We start from the raw sequence: 19,528 nt of genomic DNA, 5'->3' as shown, positions 1-19,528 counted from the left end.
GAGCAGGTGACGAGGCGTGGGGTCCAGTCGCCAGCGGCTACACATCAGAGCCATGGCCTGACGGCAGGATGGAGGGCAGAGCTGTGGGTGAGATGCTGCCCTGCGGGGAAAGGGGCATCTCGGGGAGGCCAGCCCGCGACGGGGCCAGGTGCACACGCTGGGACACGGTGGTCCAGCCCCAGGCAATAGGGGCGGGGACAAAGTCGGGAGAAGCTCTGGCAAGTCTCGTAGCCAGAGCTCCGGGAGGGGGCCGGAGGAGCCAGAGAGAAGTTCAAGGGCCAGTGAGACAGCGAGGCGGCCTTTGTCCTGATGGACAGACAGAGGAAACCCCACCCCGGCCTCTTCTGGGCTGAGACGCACCCACGTCAAGTGTCCTTTCCTGCCCATCATTGCGGACCAGGATGCGGTCTGTGGTCTGAAAGCCTTTACTTCTACGTGAGGGCGTTCTTGGTCACAGTGGCTGCAGGATGGCTTCTGGGGAACACACAGCAAAGGGAAGGTGCAGGTTCCTGGAAATGGAGAGTCCAGACCTCCCAGATGGAGGCTGTGAGGGCAGGGGCCGGCTGTGATGTCATAGCAAACGGCCCTGTGGCACCTCCAGCCTGGGCCCCCGGGGAAGTTGGGGGCACGGTCGGCCCCTGGTTGTGCCGTCGCTGGAAGCCTCAACTCACCTGTGACGTCGAGTGACACCGTCTCACTGCGCCGGGCCCCCAGGCCATTGTCAGCCTCACAGGCATATTTTCCAGAATGTTCTGCGGACAGGGGGAGTTTGAAGGACGCGCCTCCTCTGCTGTGGACCCTGCTGCTCCCCAGGGCGTTGTCCTCACGATAAAACCGGTACAGGATGGGGGGAGAGCCCCTCTGGGCCTCGCAGCGAAGCTCCACCACGTCCCCCTCCACGGCCTGGGCCCTGGGCGTCCTGACGGTGAGGACGGGGCGGGACGCTGGGACTGAGGGAGGAAAAACAGTTAAGCATCAGTTCATGCTGTTTGAACATCTCCCTCCACAGGAAAGACGTTTCAGACCAGAAACGGTTTTCCTCGGTCTTTAGTGACCTTGTGACATCATCAGAGCCCAGTGATGATTTCCTCAGATCTGACGACACAGTAAGATCCGTGTGGTGCCGTATCCAGTTCCGAGGACCGGGATACACAGTCTCCAGTGTGTTTGGGGGCCTGAAGGCAAAGGTTACAGGGACTGCCGAGAAGTCAGGAGACAGTGGGGGGAAAGGAGGGACAGGAGACCCGTGACTCACACAGCCAGGGACGTCACGGAGCCTGGGCCGCGTCGGAAACGAGGCCCGAGTTGGAAGACTCAACTCACCTTTGACGTCGAGTGACACCGTCTCACTGCGCCGGGCCCCCAGGCCATTGTCGGCCTCACAGGCATATTTTCCAGAATGTTCTGCGGACAGGGGGAGTTTGAAGGACGCTCCTCTTCTGCTGTAGACCCTGCTGCTCCCCAGGGCGTTGTCCTCGTGATAAAACCGGTACAGGATGGGGGGAGAGCCCTTCCAGGCCCCACAGTAAAGCTCCACCACCTCCCCCTCCACGACCTGGGCCCTGGGCGTCCTGACGGTGAGGACGGGGCGGGACACTGGGACTGAGGGAAGAGAAGTAAGTTAGCTGACATCTGTATCTTTTCACATTTCTTGTATTTTCATTTTTCAGACATGACCTCTGCACTGTATTGATGACGTTTTCTAGATCTTTCCCTGTACCAGAACACTCATGCGTATCAACACATCAATAGACACATAAAAGCATACAGGCACGCACATGCACAGGACCACAATATATGCACTGGTCTGTGGCCTGGTCTTTCCTTCAGGAACGCACCACGAACATCTTTCCACGTCATTGCTTGAAGATCTGTCTCATTTGCTTTTAGAGATCCAACTTAGTGTGGTATGATTCGCATGCCACAAAATGCAACTCTCTGAAATCTACAATTTGCTAACTTGGGATAAACATTGCTCGATTACTTTAATAACCGCAAAGCATTCCAGTGCATGGATTCACCACGGTACACTGAAGCAGTTCCCCACGAGCAGGTGTTTATGTCCCAGCTCTCCTACAATGTCACGTCCCACAGTCCTGCATACACGTCACGGTACATTTGCACATGAGCTTCTGAGCATGAATTCTTAGAAGCGGACTTTTCTCGGGTGAGGAATATGAACATTTCAAGTAACCATATATTATGCTAGATTGTTCTTCAAAAACTTTGGACCCTTTTCCCTTTGCATTAACGGAGGTAAGAGCTCCTGCTCCCACACTGTCATGAGTGATAGTCACAGAAATGCAGAGACTCATTTTTATTATTTCTTGTCTCTTCCTAATCCTAAATTCTATATTCTTTTAATGATTATGTATTTTCGAGAGAGAGAGAGAGAGAGAGAGAGAGAGAGAGACATAGAATCGGAAGCCGGCTCCAGGCTCTGAGCTGTCGGCACAGAGCCCGATGGGGGGCTCGAACTCACAAGCCGTGAGATCATGACCTGAGCCGAAGTCAGATGCTCAACCGACCGAGCCACCCAGGCGCCCCTACAGTTATTCTATCTGAACAACTCCCCCGTGTATCTATCCTATGTGACTCTTCTGTCTACTTGCTGATTTTCCGTGGGCTGCTGGTGAATTATAATCCATGAATGAGAAGTTACGGCCTGCAAAGTATTCAGATATTGCTTACAAAATGGAAAACTTGGGCCTGCAAAGTATTCAGATATTGCTTACAAAATGGAAAACTTGACAGCTGTCGTTAATTTTTCAAAATGTATCAAGTCAATTCTTTTTTGTGCTCCCCTATGAAATAACAGTAGTAATCATGAGAAAATTCTTGTTCTCTTATTTCTTTTTCCCCATCTGGCCAACTAGCTTTTCTTTGTTATGTATATATTTTTTACACCTTTGGCGCTCTCTGTGACCATAACTCTCACAGTTGATTAGGCTTGTTTTCATATCTGATTCAGTGGTTTTCAACCCTATGTGTACAATATTCTTAACTAAGGACGTGTAAAAAAAAAAAAAAATAGAGATTCTGAGACCACATCTGAGAGATTCTGAATGTAATGGGTCCGGAGAGATGATCAGTAATGAGCCTGTTTTCAGAGCTCCCAGACTCTAGCCTGCAGCCAAGGCGGGGCTCTGCTGGTCGCTGGTCCAAAGAGATCCAGCTTGCACTTCTTATAGCTAACTCCTTTTGAGCCCTTTGTATCGATTCATATTTTGGCTGGCTGGATTTTGTCATCATGTAACTTGTTCAAGAAGGTTTAATGGATACTAAGTTCCCTGGGTCCCTGCATGTTTGAGCATGTCTTTTGGATTTGGTATAAAATTCTCCATTCTTTTTCCTCCTTTGAAAGTGCAAATCTGCGGAGAAAGAGGATCTCTTTTGCACTGCTGGTGGGAATGCAAGCTGGTGCAGCCACTCTGGAAAACAGTATGGAGGCACCTCATAAAACTAAAAATAGAACTACCCTACGACCCAGCAATTGCACTACTAGGCATTTATCCACGGATACAGGTGTGCTGTTTCAAGGGACGCATGCACCCCCATGTTTATAGCAGCCCTATTGACAATAGTCAAAGGATGGAAAGAGCCCAAATGTCCATGGATGGGTGAATGGATTAAGGAGATGTGGAGTATTACTCGGCAATCAAAAAGAATGAAATCTTGTCATTTGCAACGACGTGGATGGAACTGGGGGGTATTATGCTAAGTGAAATTAGTCAGAGAAAGGCAAAAATCATATGACTTCATTCATATGAGGACTTTAAGAGACAAAACAGAGGAACATAAGGGAAGGGAAACAAAAATAATATAAAAACAGGGAGGGGGACAAAACAGAAGAGACTCATAAATACGGAGAACAAACTGAGGGTTGCTGGAGGGGTTGTGGGAGGGGGGATGGGCTAAATGGGTAAGGGGCACTAAGGAATCTACTCCTGAAATCATTGTTGCACTACATGCTAATTTGGATGTAAATTAAAGAAAGAAAGAAAGAAAGAAAGAAAGAAAGAAAGAAAGAAAAAGGGCAAATCTGGACATGACTCCTCTCTCCCAGCATTGGTTTCTGTGCAAAGTCTAAGACCAATCTAATAATCTTTCTTTCTGAGATGACCAATTTCATTTATTTTTGCCGTGATCACATGTGCACGCACACCCACACACAATGCATGTGCATGCATACACATGCACGTGCATACAACAAACACATGCACACACATGTACACACGTGTGCATATATAACCTCAAAATTCAGTAACCTTATCAGAGTATGTTTTTTTTTAAATTTTAAATGTTTATTTTTTTTAAAAAAATTTTTTTTTTTCAACGTTTATTTATTTTTGATTTTTAAGACACACACACACACAGTGGGGGAGGGGCAGAGAGAGGGAGACACAGAAGCCGAAACAGGCTCCAGGCTCCGAGCTGTCAGCACAGAGCCCAACGCAGGGCTTGAACTCATGAACCGTGAGATCATGACCTGAGCCGAAGTCGGACGCTCAACCGACTGAACCACCCAGGCCTTTCGATCTACATATTCAATTTTCTTCACTTTGGGAAAATTTTTTATTACATCTTGGACTTTTGTTTTTTGTCTTCAGTTTGGTTTCCTATCTTAGGGACATTCCACACGGGGTCTTCACTGGTCTCCATATTTCGAACACTTTGTTGCTTTCGTTTCTCTTTTTCTACTTTGCATTCTGTCATGTTTTCTCAAACCAATTCTCCCTTTGATTAACGGTTTTCAGAAGGATACATCCTGTTCTTAAGGCTTCGAACTTGGCTTTCATTTCTAAGAGAGCTTTGTGGGGGTTTTTTGGCTTTTCTTCCGAGCTCTGCTAATTTATAAAATATCTTGCTTTCTTATCATCTCTCCTTTAACCTGTTTGTTCCTTTTTGCAGTTTTTTTTTTTTTTTCTGGAGTCCGTATTGTCTTTAATTGTATTGAGAATAGTTAGAAGAATTTGTGGGGTTTTTTTGTTTCCTATGGCAATTCTTTTTAAAAGTATTATGAATTACGTGTCCCTTCTTCCCCTTTTACAGTTTCAAATGCATCAATGCAAAACTCCCATATTCTGCTTCTTTTTGCTTATAACTAATCCTTCAATGGATGGAGGTATATTCAGAGTCTTGTATCTGCTTGAGAATGCTGTGTGTGTGTGTGTGTGTGTGTGTGTGTGTGTATGTGTGTTTCGTTGACCCAGGGCTGGTGATAGGTTCCAAATGGGTATATCTTATCAGAACACCTTCCCGCAAACTCTCTTTGTCGTTTCTTTGGGGCACAGTCCCTCAAAAAAGTACATAGTTCTGTCAGAGTATCTGCCTGGCTCACAGTGAAGCTTCCCAGCTCACAGACAGTTGTCTGCGAATCTAGGGCTCATGAACTTCTGCCCATGTGCAGGAGTGGATGCAAAGATCAGTGTTCTCTTCCTCATCTTGCCTCAAAGGCTTTTTGTTCATCGTTTTATGAATGCCGACTGAGGACCCGCACTGTGCCAGGTGCCAAGTAGGCACAGGGATGTGGCGGAGACCCAGAGTGACGAGGCTCTGTTCTCATGAAGCTTACAATGTGGTTTTGAGGGAGGCAGGCAAGAAACAGGAGATAAAGAAGTTTGAGGCATTGCTAAGTTTGAGAAGAAAATAAAACGTGGTAATGGGATGGACGGCGCCTTAGGGCTGGGGCCTTTCCTAGGTAGGTTACGTTCCGGCTTCGGAGCCTGGGTCTCACAACACTTAAATTTCTTAACTAATCTCTTGACCCCACAATTTACGTTGGGGGAATGTCTGCCTTTGGTCATTCCTGATTTCTGTGACCTGAGACAGAGGTCGTCCAGGAGCAAGAGAGCCTTCAGATCTGTCTGTTCAAAGATAAGACAACTCCACCCGGACTCACGTGTTCCTAAGACCAGCACGTTGCCAGTTTACATACTCACCAGCTGCTGCCTCCAGCCGCAATCGTGCTCCGACTCCTGCCCCCTCCCATGGCCCCGGCGGTGCCTCCCCTCACGCCGCCGGGAGCGACAGTGAGGCCGTCGGTGGCGCTCTCCCCCGGGGGGCCGGGCAAACGGGCCCAGCTCGGCAGCACGCCCCGCTCTGCCCCCGCTGTCTTCTCTGGGGCTCGGAGGGACGCTAACCACCGTCTTGCCTAACTTCCAGCATACGGTGGAAACAGTAAGACAAAGGCAGTTTACACGTTTTGCCCGAATTACGAACCACATTTTCATAGCCAGAGCCAGAATTCAGGTTTTCTGACTCATACTTAGATCGGACGACCCAAGTGTTTTCAGGTACGCTGGCTCTTTCTAGGAAACCCCAGAGTCCCTGCCGTGCACACGGGTCCCTAAAACAAGTATTTTCTGAACCGTAGTTCATGCTGTGCTGTGTCGTCTCCACGCTTTTGTTGGGCTGGAGGTGGGCAGTGCATGGCCTGCAGCCCCCCGGGGCCTGGCTGCCCGCCCGGTCCACCCGCTGCCTTGGCTCGAGCCATCTGGCCCTGGAGGCCGGGCAGAGGCTGAGATACACGGCAAGGAGTCGCAGCCAGAAGCCGAGCAGTTGATGCCGGCGTGGCAGAGGTCACGAGGTGGAGAGAAGGGAGGGCGCTTAGGAGCAGCAGGGGTGACGGTGGGGACACAGGAAAATAGCTGGTGGCCTGCGAGCAGAGTGAGCTTTGAGCTCGTCACAGGCCAGTATCACCTGCTATGGAGAAATAAATGATTTTCTGAGAGATCTCCCAGCTCTTCCTTGTGCCTGCAAGTGTTGTCTTGTTTTTCTCGCTCCCTGGACGTCCACGAAACAACCCTCCCCTCTGGGGACACCCGGTCTCAGTTTCCTCATGACGTAGAATGGTCTGGTGAACCCCGCTCATGGTTTTTCCATCATCCTTCTATTTCTCATAAAAACAGATAAACCAACAGGGGCGCCTGGGTGGCTCAGAGGGTTGAGCATCTGACTTCGGCTCAGGTCATGATCTCACGGTTACGTGGGTTCGAGCCCCGCCTCGGGGTCTGTGCTGACAGCTTGGGGCCTGGAGCCTGCGTCCGATTCTGTGTCTCCTTGTCTGTGCTCCTCCCCCACTCACCCTCTGTCCCTCTCTCTCAAAAATAAATAACATTAAAAAAAATTAAAAACAAAAAACCGGCCAAACCCACAAACAACTGGGCTTTCACTCCCTAAGAAGCAAAGATCCAAGTGTAAACACAAGCAACTTCACTCCAAATGTGATGCCACCTATTTGGGTGGTTACGTGGGTCACCGTGAGCTGTATGCCTCTGATTTCTGTGCTTTTCTGAACGTATGGCATATTTCAACAACTTAAAAAATGTGATACGATAAAATGAAACTTATTTTCACGGATTCAGGCAAAAGATCACGGAAACTCCAGAAAACCCTCCCTCCTTCCCTCGTCGACCCTGCCGTGAGTGTTTCAACGGCTTGGGAACTCTGGACCGGTTGAGGGCTTGCCGCCTACTTGGCTGCGTGACCCTGCTTGCAGCCAAGTGCACGCGTGAGCGTTAGTGCTTCTGGGCACTGGGTTAAGAAAGAGTCTCCCGGGACGGGATCTACAGAACATGCGAAAACCTCGGAGGGAATGCATTCCTCTGGTAAAGGCTGGGGAGTCCCTTGAGCTATCCAGGGGTCAGGCTGAGCCAGGGCAGGGAGGGCTAAGGCCCACAGCTGGCTGCCAGGGGCGCCAGGTTGGGGAGGTGGAGACTGCGAGATCCGTGCAGACTTCTGAAAGGAAAGAACCGTGTGAGAGGCAAGGACTGAGTCAGCGCCCCCGGGGTTCAGCCACAAAACGCCGAGGAGAAGGGAGTCTGGGTGTGACGGCTGCCTCGCCACTTGTCGCATCGGGCCTCAGTTTCCTCTTCTGTAACATAGTGGCAAAACAGAGATGAGTGGCTGACAAGAATGCAGGGCTTACCTTTGACAGAGAGGCTCTTGGCCTCACTGCGCTGGGGCCCGAAGCCATTGTCAGCGGTACAGAAGTAGTTCCCAGAGTCCTGCACCGTCACGGTGACACGGAGGGACATTCCTCCTGCAGACAGGACCGACCTGCTCCCCAGGCTGATATTCTCGTGATAAAACTTGTACAGGATGCGAGGCGAACCTCTCTCGGCTTTACAGGAAAGTGTCACTGTATGTCCTTCAGGAACCAAGGCCCCACGGGGGCTGAGGGTGAGGACAGGACGAGACACGGGGACTGAGGGAAAGAATCATCAGTCAGCGGGTGCTGGGCCTCCTCCCTGCACATTGCCGGTGCTGGCCAGGCTTCAGCCCCTGCCTTCCACGTGCCCCCTTCTCCCCATCCGCCCCCCTTGAGGTGACCCCACTCCTGTTTTCCAGTGTAAATGACGCTCTTGTGGAGGAAGTCCCTTCTTTTACCCCTCCCTGTTCCTTCCTGTGACCCTGGAAGAGCTGCCCCCACCTGCCCACCCCAGAAGAATCCTCCTCCTTCTCCACCTGCCTCTGTCCCACATACAGATTCTCTGGCTCCGCCGGCTTTTTCCAAACTCCAGGTAGACGTATTTAATCCTCTCGAACATTGAAAATCAGCAAAGCATGGGGCGCTCGGGTGACTCGGTTGGTTAAGTGCCCAACTCTTTGTTTCGGCTCAGGTCATGATCTCATGGTTCATGGGTTCGAGGCCCATGCTGGGCTCCGTGCTGATGAAGCCTGCTTGGGATCCTCTCTCTCTGCCTCTCCCCTGCTTGCTCTCTTTCTTGCTCTCAAAATAAATGAATAAACTTTAAAAAATCAAGCACAGAAAACCTTCCGCATCTCTGTGTACTCTTCCCCGTCATCCCTTTCTCCTGTGGACGGATTTCTGAGAGAAGGGGCCTACATTTCCTGTCTCCATTTCTTTGCCTCACACTCCTGTTTTGGTCTGTGAAAACCTGCTTTTTTTGCCTTATCGCCACCAATCTATAACGTTGATCTTCCGCGTTTGCGATTATAATGAGAATATAGCGCTGTCACATCTGCATCTGCTGTACGGGTGTCTGTCGTGTATAGTTTGTAAACACATGCATGCAAGCACTAATTATCAAACAAGCCAATGGGGCAGGTGCTATTACTGCTCCTATCTTACAGAAGAGGAAACTGAAGCCCAAAGCAGTCAACCGCGCAGCTGGTAAGCGAGGCAGCGGTCACACCCAGACTCCCTTTTCTCCTTTGCGTCTCCTGCTTTTGCATGCAGCGCTTTGTGGCTGAACCCAGGGGAGGTGACTCAGTTCTTGTCTCTCATCAGCTCGCAGCTCTGCTTTGTCTGAAGTGGCCACATCTTCTGCTTCAAATACGTTCTTCCCTTGGTTTCTGCGGTTTCTGGGTCACGGCGTCTCCTCCCACGAGCCACGGTGCTCAGGGCCCTTCCCCTTCGGCGGGGCTGGCCTGAGGTCCTGTCTGGCCTCTCTTCTGGAGCCTCTGCTCTGCTCCTGGCGGCTCCCAGGGCGGGCTCTTCTCTTTTCTGCCATCCATTCGTCACCCCGGCGGCCCGAGTGATCTCTCCGGTGTGAGTCCCGATCGCGGAGCCTGGAGCTCCCTTTGGAATAAGGCCCAAGCCCTGAGCATGGGTCTGAGGCCTCCTGCCGCCCGTCCTCCGCCCCTCGGCCCTTCCACGCTCGCTGCAGTCTGCACCGCCAGCCTCCCGCCGGGTCCTGGACGGGTCCCTTGTTTCCACTGCGCGTCCTTCGGCGCCTGCCTCCGCCCGGGTCCCAGGCTCTCTCCCAGCCCTCAGCTCTCCCGTGAGCTCTCCTCGAGTCCTGTCTCGGGCAGCGCAGATCGGGGTGCCCCCCTGCCCCCACGGCCCGCAGGTGCTCGTGGGCCTCGGCCCGGGGCTGGCCGGGGTGCCGGTCCACACCCGCCGGTCGCCCCCAGAACCGTGCGCAAGGCCGGGCCGGGCTCGCCTCAGGCCTCCGCAGAAGGCGCGCAGCGCCAGCCGAGCGCATGCGCCGTCACGTAGGCACTTCCGCCGCGGCAGGCGCTCACGGTGACGTCACTGCCCGATGTCCTCGGGCCTCTGGGTGTTCGCAGCGCGGAGCCCCTGCCCTCCTGGTCCGATGCCTCCGTCGGGGCTCCCTGGCCCAGTTCCGTACGACCGTCTGCGCAGGAGCTGCGGGAGCGGCTGCACTCTGGCTCGTCGCCAGCCTGGTTGTGTGTTTTCTCCAGAAGCGGAAACTGAGGCTGCGCGGGTCCTGCGCCGGGACCGGACTGCGCATGGGTACACCCCGCCCCCCCCAACCCCCGCCCGCAAAGGTGCGCCCGGAACTGGTTCTGCGTCGACGGTACAACGCAGAGACTCGAGGCTCCGCAGAAACCGGGTAGGTTCGTAACTTTTTCGACAGTCGCCTTTGTCACTTTGGGGGCCTTAAGGCCATCGGGCGGGGGGGTCATCCGTGCTTCCCAGACTCGCTCTACCCTGCACTCCTGCTCCCCGGCGCCCGCGGAGGAAACGCTGATCGCGCCGCGCGGGCTGAGTACCTTTGGTGGCTCTGTACCCCGCTGGGATCCATACGAGACGTTCGAGAGCCAAGTGATCAAGGTGTGTGGTGATCAATAATTGACGTCACCTCTGGGCCCCGGGGACTGATTGTGCAGTTACTGAGAGCACGTGCGAGGATGGGGCCTCGCAGGACGAGGGGTGGGCACGAGAAAGCACCGGGCTCCTCGGGTGGGGCCGGGAGGGGGGCTGCGGTGCAGACGTCCCGGGCTCTGATGGAGCCTGCACTGTGCCAGCGACCAGGTGCAGAGAGGCAGGCAGCTGTCCCCGGGAACATCGGTGGGCCTTGGAGGCGGGAGCGCACTACGGGAGGGCTGGGGGAAGGAGGCCGAGGATGGAGGGCCGCAAGCCCAGGACTTACCAGTCACAGCGAGGTACACGGGCAGGCTGCGTTGGGCACCCAGGCCGTTGTCCGCGGTGCAGTAGTAGTTTCCAGAATGCTCTGCCCTCAGAGACATGACGGACTTCATGCCCCGAGTGGGCTCCATCTTCTGGATGACGACTTCTTCGCGAAGGAACTGGTACAAGATTGGGAAGGAGCCACTCTCGGCTTTACAGGTAAGCGTCACTGTATGTCCTTCAGGAACCGGGGCCCCATGGGGGCTGAGGGTGAGGACAGGACGAGACACGGGGACTGAGGGAAAGAATCTTCAGTCAGCGGGTGCTGGGCCTCCTCCCTGCACATTGCCGGTGCTGGCCAGGCTTCAGCCCCTGCCTTCCACGTGCCCCCTTCTCCCCATCCGCCCCCCTTGAGGTGACCCCACTCCCGTTTTCCAGGGTAAATGATGCTCTGGTGGAAGAAGTCCCTTCTTTTACCCCTCCCTGTTCCTTCCTTCTGCCTGTGACCCTGGAAGAGCTGCCCCCACCTGCCCAAGCCCTGGGGTCTTCTGCTCAGTCCCTGTTCTCCACTTCTCCACTCACTGGGGCTGGGCTCAGTGCACCACCCTTCATCCTTTCCCTTCCAGATTCACACACTGTTCCAGGATCCCCTCCTCTGTCCCCGCACTCTCCCCGCATCCATCCTGACCCCCTCTGTTTCCCTTGGTGAGAACAGGGTCAGGAAGAGGATGGGTGGCCTGTGAGTTTCCAGAGGCCAGGACTGGGGTCTGCCTGCTGAGTACTGGCCCAGTGCTGAATGAAGAGTCTCCTTAGGCCGGGCTGGGTTAGGCAGCCATGACTTCCCTAAGGGCCTTGAGTGCCCTGGTCAAGGAATGGTGGTTTCGGGGGTCTTCCTTACCCCCGACTACATCTCTGGAGTGGCTACGATGTTATTACCCATCTCTGTATCCTACGAGGATGTGTGTATTGGTTACTGTCAAAAATTAACTGCTAATTGGGAAAAGATACTTCTGCATCCCTGGGAGAAAGAGAGATGGAGACAAACAGGGAGGGAGGGAGAGAGAATGAGGGAGGGAGGGAAGAGACGCTGCGGACACATCGAAGGGCGTGATGGTCCTGGGCTGGACAGAGCACAAGGCCCACGACAGATAGAGAGACACCCTTGCTCAGAGATCTGGGAGACAGCAGAGACATCAGGACGTCACTGGCTGCACTGTGTTCCTCCCAAATGCCTGTGTGGAAGCCCTAACCCCAGAGGTGGCTGTATTTGGAGACAGGGCCTTTGAGGAGGTAATTCAAGTTAAAGGAAGCTATAGGTGGGGCCCTAATCAGGTCAGACCGGGGCTCTTATGACAGCAGAGGAAAAGAGGCCCAGGTAGGACTCGGCGAGAAGCTGGCCAGCTGCAGGATGGAAAGAGCTCTCTTGAGACACCAACCTACTGCTCCTTGATCTTGGACTCGTAGTCCCCAGGGCTGTGAGAGAATGCACTTCTGCGTGCAGGCCATGCAGCCTGAACAGACCCACGCAGGTGACTTGGGGAGGAGGCAGGAAGCGGGTAAGGCAAGAGATGGGTTGGGAGGCAGTACAAAGCCCGAAGAAGCCGGAGGGGCTGGGCTCCAGTTGACCAGCAGGACAATCAAGCACTGATGTGCGGCTCCGCCTGGCTCCTGCCCCGTCCCCGGGTCCTGGCGGATCAGAACCCGCTGACACTCACTCTGCACGCGTAGCTGGGATTTCTGGCTCTGTTTGCAGACGCCGGAAGACCCTCTCTGGGCCTCGCACCAGTAATACGGCGGGTCTCTGCTCCTCGTGGTGAGGGTCGAGATTTTCAGAGAGCTTTCCAAGCCCAACTGCAGCATGTGGTCGTCTTTGAAGAAGCGGAACCAGAGTTTGACGTCTGACCTCAGTGGAGGGAGCTGGGTCTTGCAGGTCAGGGTCACTGACTTCCCAGAGACGGTCGGTGAGAGGCTGGCTGTCAGCACGGGACGTGGAAACAGCTCTAGAGAAGGATCGCAACGGTCCCCAGAGCAGTGAGGCCCAGAACTGCTCTGGAGAGAAACACAGCCCGTCTGCAGCAGCCGCGGAAGGTGCACAGCAGGCAGGGGGGAGGCCGCTTTCCATCCCCAACCCCTTCAGCTCAAAGCACTCCTGCGCTTCCTCTGATGCTCGCAGGAGTGAGCCCTGAGGTGCGGGGGTATCCCAGCCCACCCTTCTCACCCTCTGCTGCCTCAGGGAGCGTCCTTTCAGCAAGCCCGTCTCGCAGATAACGAAGGCTTTACCTTGGACTTCGATGTTGATCATGTTGGAAGAGTAGGAACAGCAGCCATTCTTAAATCCGGAACAGTGATAGTCTCCATTATCTTTGAGACTTGCTTGCTCGATGCGGAAGTCGGAACTTTCATCAGAGACGCTCAGGACCTTTCCCCACCTGTGCAGTGTCATGGTATCCAGAGTGATTTCTGCATTTGCTCGGCATCTCAGAACCACAGAGTCGCCTTCAAACACGAAGGGGGGAGCCTGCAGGATCAGGTTCGCTGCAAGACAACGCAAGCCTGGTCACTCGGTGCCTTCTCTTGATTAGTGTCCCCAACGGATTTTCTAGGATTGGGATAGGGGAGAAGAACGCATAAAATAACTACGATCCGCTTTTATTCTGATTTTAGAGTGAACACATGTCCTGAGAAGACTCGGAAAGCAGAAATGTAAGTTACAGATCCCTTCCCGCCTCGCGGCCCAGATGTGGACGTGCACGTGTCGGGTGCTCTTTTCCATGGGCACGTACGTGAGAGTCTGCCGTGTTCTCTTTATGAAACTGCAGCAATGTTTGTGTATTTGACAACCTACTCTGCTACGAACCCTTCTCTAGGCCGTCGGTCTCGCTACCGAGCCTGGCTTCTAACGGCCGCAAAGTTTCCCTTCAGTGCGATGCCATGTAAGTAATTTATTTAATGAGCTTTCTTTTCTTGACCGTTCAGCATCCTTCAGTTTGCGGGGAGTGTGTCTATGATTCCAGTAGGTGAATTCTTTTTTTTTTTTTTTTTTAATATTTATTTTTGAAGCAGAGAGAGACAGAGTGTGAGCGGGGGAGGACCAGAGAGAGAGGGAGACACAGAATCCGAAGCAGGCTCCAGGCTCCCAGCTGTCAGCACAGAGCCCGACGCGGGGCTCGAACCCACGAACCGTAAGATCATGACCTGAACTGAAGTCGGCGGCTTAACTGCCTGAGCCACCCAGGTGCCCCTCCAGTAGGTAAATTCTTAAGAGGGGAATTGCCAGCTCAGAGAGGATAAGCATCTTACTTTCTCCTTGTTACCATACTGCTTCCTTGTTCATGAAATCAGAGAACATCATAACTTGCTTCGAATTCAAACAGGTGGCTTTATTTGTTATTCTTTCTGGGGTGCCTGGGTGGCTCAGTGAGTTAAGCATCAGACTCCCGATCTCACTCAGGTCGTGATCTCACGGTTGGTGAGATCGAGCCCTGTGTTGGGCTCTGTGCTGGCAGGGCAGAGCCTGCTTGGGATTCTCTCTCTTCTTCTTTTTAATTCAGAAGGAAATTACACCAAAATAAATCAGAATCTCTTTACATAAAAAAAACAAAAAACAAAAACAGGTGACTTTAGGACACAGGGGAAAAGAGAAATGTTTCTTCTTTTTTTCTTGTTGTCTGTATACATTATACCCTTGCACAACATGGGGGTGGGGCACCGACCCCCCATGCAGTGGAAAATCTGAGAATTACGCATTTTGTGACATTAACACGTATTTTGTATGTTCTCTATATCATAGACCGTATTGTTGGAAGGAAGTAAACTGGAGGGAAATGTTATTAAGAAAATCATCAGGAAGAGAAAATACATTTACAGTCCTGTCCTGTAGAAAGTCTGCAGGGAAGGGGACCCGTGCATTTCAACCCCGTGGCATTCATGGGTCAGCTGTACCTCTGTCTGTCTGTCTGCCTGTCCATCTGAAAAATCCTCATGCTGCTTATTATTCCAAATAAATTTTATAAGTTTGAAACTACACGTGTGGGGTGCCTGGGTGGCTCAGTCAGCTGAACGTCCAACTTCAGCTCAGGTCGTGATCTCACAGTTTGTGAGTTCGAGCCCGTATCAGGCTCTGTGCTGACAGCTCAGAGCCCAGAGCCTGCTTCGGATTCTGTGTCTCCCTCTCTCTCTGCCCCTCCCCCACTCTCACTCTGTCCCGCTTTCAAAAATAAAAAATAAAAAATTAAAAATTAAAATAATTAAAAAAACCAAAACTATACGTAGATTCAGAAACCATTCCAATAATTTGCTTCTCCAATTTTCTTGGATCTGAGCAACAAATCTCTGGGTCTCATCTGTATAGATTATTATTCCGTAAATATAGGCAGCTTCTGGGTAACTGTGTGGTTTCTAAAGAAACTGTGGTATGTTTCTTTTCTTTTTTTCTCACCTGAAGAAAAGATCAAGCTCACATGGTCACTTGGGAGCGAGTCCTGGGTCTGGCATCTGTACTGTCCGGAGTCACGGACCTCCAGGGTGTTGCCTGGGGTTTCGCGTAGTATTCTACCCTCGAGGTACCAAAGGAACCGTTTTATTTTCTCTGGAGCGTGGAAGTGCAATACGTGACAAGTCAGGGTCACTGTCTCTCCTGTGAAGACGACAGTCCATGGAGGATGGAGGGAAATCACGGGTTTGGCCGCAGCTTCTGAGGAAGAGAGAGACAGAGCCTGAGATGGGGACGCCTGTGGTCCCCGCCGCGGTTGTCTGTGTGGGACGGACCCGAGGACCAGGCTTGGGGGGATCCCCAGGAAAGCCTCCCGGGAGGGTCAGTGGTTGCTCACGGCTGTTTGTGGATTGGAGCCCCCAGGGGATGGCAATGAGAGAAATGATTTCAAGCCGACAGTATAAGCAGCGGGGTTCGCCGCCGAATGTCAGTGGGATCAATGGCCAGTTGGCTTTTTACGGGCGCTAGAGAAGGCCGCCCCTGCCCTCCTACTTCATCACGTCCACCGACTCATGGGGACCTCCCAGGGAGCTGTGCGCATCACAGGCGTGCACTTTCTCTCACGGGATAAATCCTATTTTCTGAAGGTTTTGGCACTGAGTAAAGCCTGAGAGATTAACTTGTCTAACACCTTCGTGTCACAGATGATGTTTCAGATGCCCAGAGACTCTTGTCACAGCTGATTGTGGCAGAGCAAGGAACGGACAGGTCGTCTGCTGGAATCCAGAAGTGAGCCAGACAAGGATGAAATCCCGGGGCGGCTGATTTCGGGCAAGGAGAGCGGTTGTATTGCCGTTCGTGAATCCTCAAATATTCAGGACATTCTCTGACCCAGGGGAATGGTGGTGGGAGTCAGAACTAAGAAAATGTGTGACACAGATAATATGTCTTCTCCCCCAATTCCTATTTTGGGTGCATTTCTTCTTTTTGAGGGCCTAGTTGCTGGATGTTCTTCTGGAGGAGGAACATTTCCTGCAGGATTTTACTTCTAAATGTGTAGAGAACGTAGTATTCCTGCTCGCGTCTTCACAGTGCGATGCTTACAGAGACGTTCTTCGAGCTTGCTGATGGGAGAAAACCTTATCCCAAGCCCTGCGCGTTTGCCGTGGAGTTGAGGACGTCCTGCATGGTCAAGTGGGTTCCATCTGCGCTAGGGTTAAGTTCAGGGTCTACCGAAGGCCAGGAGCTGCTTGTGCATTTCTTAGTTCTTCCAGGGAGAGGACGGGGCGGGGGGGGGGGAGGGGGGCGTGTGGCTGTCCTGGCCCTTGGGTGGTGCCAGTAGAGCACGTGACACTTTCACACCCCTTCTGGTCTCGGCGAGAACAGGAGCTATTGGAGACCCTCAGACAGACATTGCAAGCACCTCGTGTTTTTTAGGGAGACGTTCTTATCCAGGGACACCCGAAGAGCAAAAGAGACGAGAACTCACCAGATTTTCCACTGACAGGAGCTGCAAAATAAATAAATTAGCCAGAGATGAACACAGAGCAAGGATTCTTCGGTTTTTCAAAAGTCATGGCTGTTGTCTTCTGTTCATTTTATTATTTCTTTCAATAGAAATTCATTTAAAAAACTTAACAGACACTTGTCAAATGTCTCCTCCTTGGACTTCTAAGATGAGTAATAAAAAAACGGTACCTGCTGGCAAGGAGTTGATGGCTGGGGGAGCAGAAGCAGGAAGCAAAATAACGTAGTGCGGAATGGACGTGCGGTAGTAGAAACACACATGGGCATCTTGAGGGCGGAAGGGCCAGCGGGGCCAGTGGCTGTGTGTGTGAGTGGGGGGTGTGCGTGCGTGAGTGTGTGGTGAGGGGGATGGGCTGTGACATGTACCTGAAAGAGTGATCCTTGAGAAAACTGAATGAAAACAGGAGTCAGCCAGGCAAAGGTGTCTCTACCTGGCAAGACATGGTGGAGGAGGTAAGAAAGGCAGCAAGGGCACAGAAGTGGAGAAACAGCACTGGTGTTCAGGGGGGCTGAGACGGAGTTCTGGAAGGAAGGGAGTGAGGAGGACTCGGGTCGGAGAGGCATGCAGGGCTCGCGTCATGGGCGGTAAGTAGCTGCGGGTTTCTTCTAAAAGCTGCAGTGTTACCATCATCAACAGGGAGCCATGGAAAGGCTTCAAGTAGGAGAACGGTAAGGTTAGAATTTGTAACTTCGATGGAGCGTTATGACGGTGGGTAGACGTCCGTGAGACCGGATGTGAAGCAGAGAGGCTGATTAGAAGGCAGGGGCGAGAGATGATGATGTTTACTTTTCTTCAGAGTGTTTATCCCAAATTATTTGCTTGTTTACTTTCCCACCTCTAGAATAGATGTTCTGTGAGAGCAAGGGCTTCTTAGGTTTGTTATATGCCCCCCTGGATCTACAGCGGTGCCTGGCATTTAAGAGACATTCCGTAAATATTGAATGTGTATTTATTAAGTAATGAATTAAGTAACTAAGTGAATAGAGGTAGGAGGTACAGGTTTGAGAAATGGGTAACGGGAAGACAGAGGAGGCAAAGTTGGCAAGTTTATAAATAGCTTAGACACTCCAGATGAGGGACTGTTCGTTTATTCAACAAATTAAAAATTTTTTTTTAATGTTTATTTTATTTCTGAGACAGAGACAGAGCTTGAGTGGGGGAGGGGCAGAGAGAGAGGGAGACACAGAAGCCCAAGCAGGCTCCAGGCTCCAAGCTGTCAGCACAGAGCCCAATACGGGGCTCAAACCCACGAACCGCAAGATCATGACCTGAGCCGAAGTCAGTCGCTCAACCGACAGCCACCCAGGCGCCCCTATTCAGCAAATTTTAAAATGCCGACTATGTGCCAGGGCCTGGATAGGACAAAGGAGATCCAGCAGTGAGCAAGCGGTACTGTCCCTCTCCACATGAGGCTGGTGGGGAGACGTAATCCAGACCTACGAGCTTTGTAGAGAACAGTGGATTATTTCCCATTGCCCAAGTATCTTGGTCACCGTGGATTTTGTATTGTTTTAAATGTGGCTAAAATTTTCCCGAGTATATTCTATGTGGTAGATGTTTACGTGTAGTGTTTTAGGTGATCTTGTCAACATCTCTGTGAAGTAAGTTCTAGGATCATCCCTGTTTTACAGGCTGTAAACTGGTTTAAGTAGCCAGTAGGCAGCAGAACAGAGTTTGGGGCCATTTGTCTGAACACGTGCTATTTGGCCCCAAAGCATGTGCTCCAGGCCATTACCCTAACCTGTCCCTCTGTGTTGGGACAACATTGGGATGTCCTATTTCCGGAGTGTTTGGTGCAGCTTCCAACTATGGGGTCTCTTTCCTGCCACTGGGCCCTGCTACACGTCTGCCTCCTCTAGCTCCTGCTCTCTGTCTCTTGAAGGCATTACCAGCTCCTTGGCAGGCAGTGTGGTATTTGCTTACACCACTGTTGGTAACTTTGGACATTTATTTAACTGGGCCCTTGTTAGGTGGATGTTTCTTGTACACTGGGTTTGCTGGAGGCCTACTTATTTATTTATCCACTTATTGTGTATTTATTTTGAGAGAGCACAAGTAGAAGGGCAGAGAGAGAGGGAGAGAGAAAATCCCAAGCAGGCTCTGCGCTGTCAGCACAGAGCCTGATATAGGGCTTGAACTCCTGAACTGTGAGGTCATGACCTGAGCCGAAATCGAGAGTCGGATGCTTAACCGACTGAGCCCCCCAGGCGCCCCTGGAGGCCCTTTTAGATCATGAGCTTTCTGAGCACAGAAATGCTGCCTCCCATGCTTTCCCATCATTCTCAGCACCCCGTACAGGGCTGTGCGTATGTGTCACTAAAAGTTTTTGTGAAATACATGAATAAATATTTTATTCTAAGGTTTTCAATGTTGGTAAGAACAAACCCCTTTGTGTGTGTGAACTGATAGAGACTGAAACACACCCGCAGATGCAGTTAGTTCCGTGTACTAGAAAAATGACACGAGTGAGATGATGGAACAGGAGTTCTCCAACCTGTGTCTCCCACAGAAGCAAGTACTTGGCAGCCATCCATAGATAAAAGCCGGGAAGCTTTGGGACCTGGGTAGGAGATTGCACAATCCCATTGGAGCCCAAGACCAAGGAGGATCACTTTGAAAAGGCGGGCACATGCCCCGGTAGAAGACTCACTGTGAGCCCAGCTGCAGACCTAGAGCTGCCTCGTCTTTCTGGGGACTCAAATCTGGTCTCATTTGTTCACGGTCT

The 19,528-nt window shown here is 52.0% G+C and overlaps 1 protein-coding gene across 4 annotated transcripts in view; it reads right to left on the bottom strand.

Moving 5' to 3' along the window:
* FCRL5 (Fc receptor like 5) overlaps window positions 1-19,528 on the bottom strand; it is a 39,095-nt gene that overhangs the window by 11,261 nt on the left and 8,306 nt on the right. For 2 of the 4 annotated variants that reach the window (XM_030301823.1, XM_030301826.1), the window contains exons 3-10: window positions 16,765-16,785; window positions 15,282-15,536; window positions 13,124-13,378; window positions 12,559-12,843; window positions 10,866-11,138; window positions 7,931-8,209; window positions 1,324-1,602; window positions 672-950 (exon numbers count right to left, since the gene is read on the bottom strand). In XM_030301823.1, the coding sequence (XP_030157683.1) occupies window positions 672-950; window positions 1,324-1,602; window positions 7,931-8,209; window positions 10,866-11,138; window positions 12,559-12,843; window positions 13,124-13,378; window positions 15,282-15,536; window positions 16,765-16,785 (1,926 nt within the window). The remainder of the gene's footprint in view (window positions 1-671; window positions 951-1,323; window positions 1,603-7,930; window positions 8,210-10,865; window positions 11,139-12,558; window positions 12,844-13,123; window positions 13,379-15,281; window positions 15,537-16,764; window positions 16,786-19,528) is intronic. The other 2 variants (XM_030301824.1, XM_030301825.1) reach the window with 2 other exon arrangements.

This window comes from Lynx canadensis, chromosome F1 (genome assembly GCF_007474595.2).
Source record: "Lynx canadensis isolate LIC74 chromosome F1, mLynCan4.pri.v2, whole genome shotgun sequence".
NCBI lineage: Eukaryota > Metazoa > Chordata > Mammalia > Carnivora > Felidae > Lynx > Lynx canadensis.
Note: the sequence above shows the minus strand (reverse complement) of the source record. Positions and strands in the feature narration are given on the sequence as shown.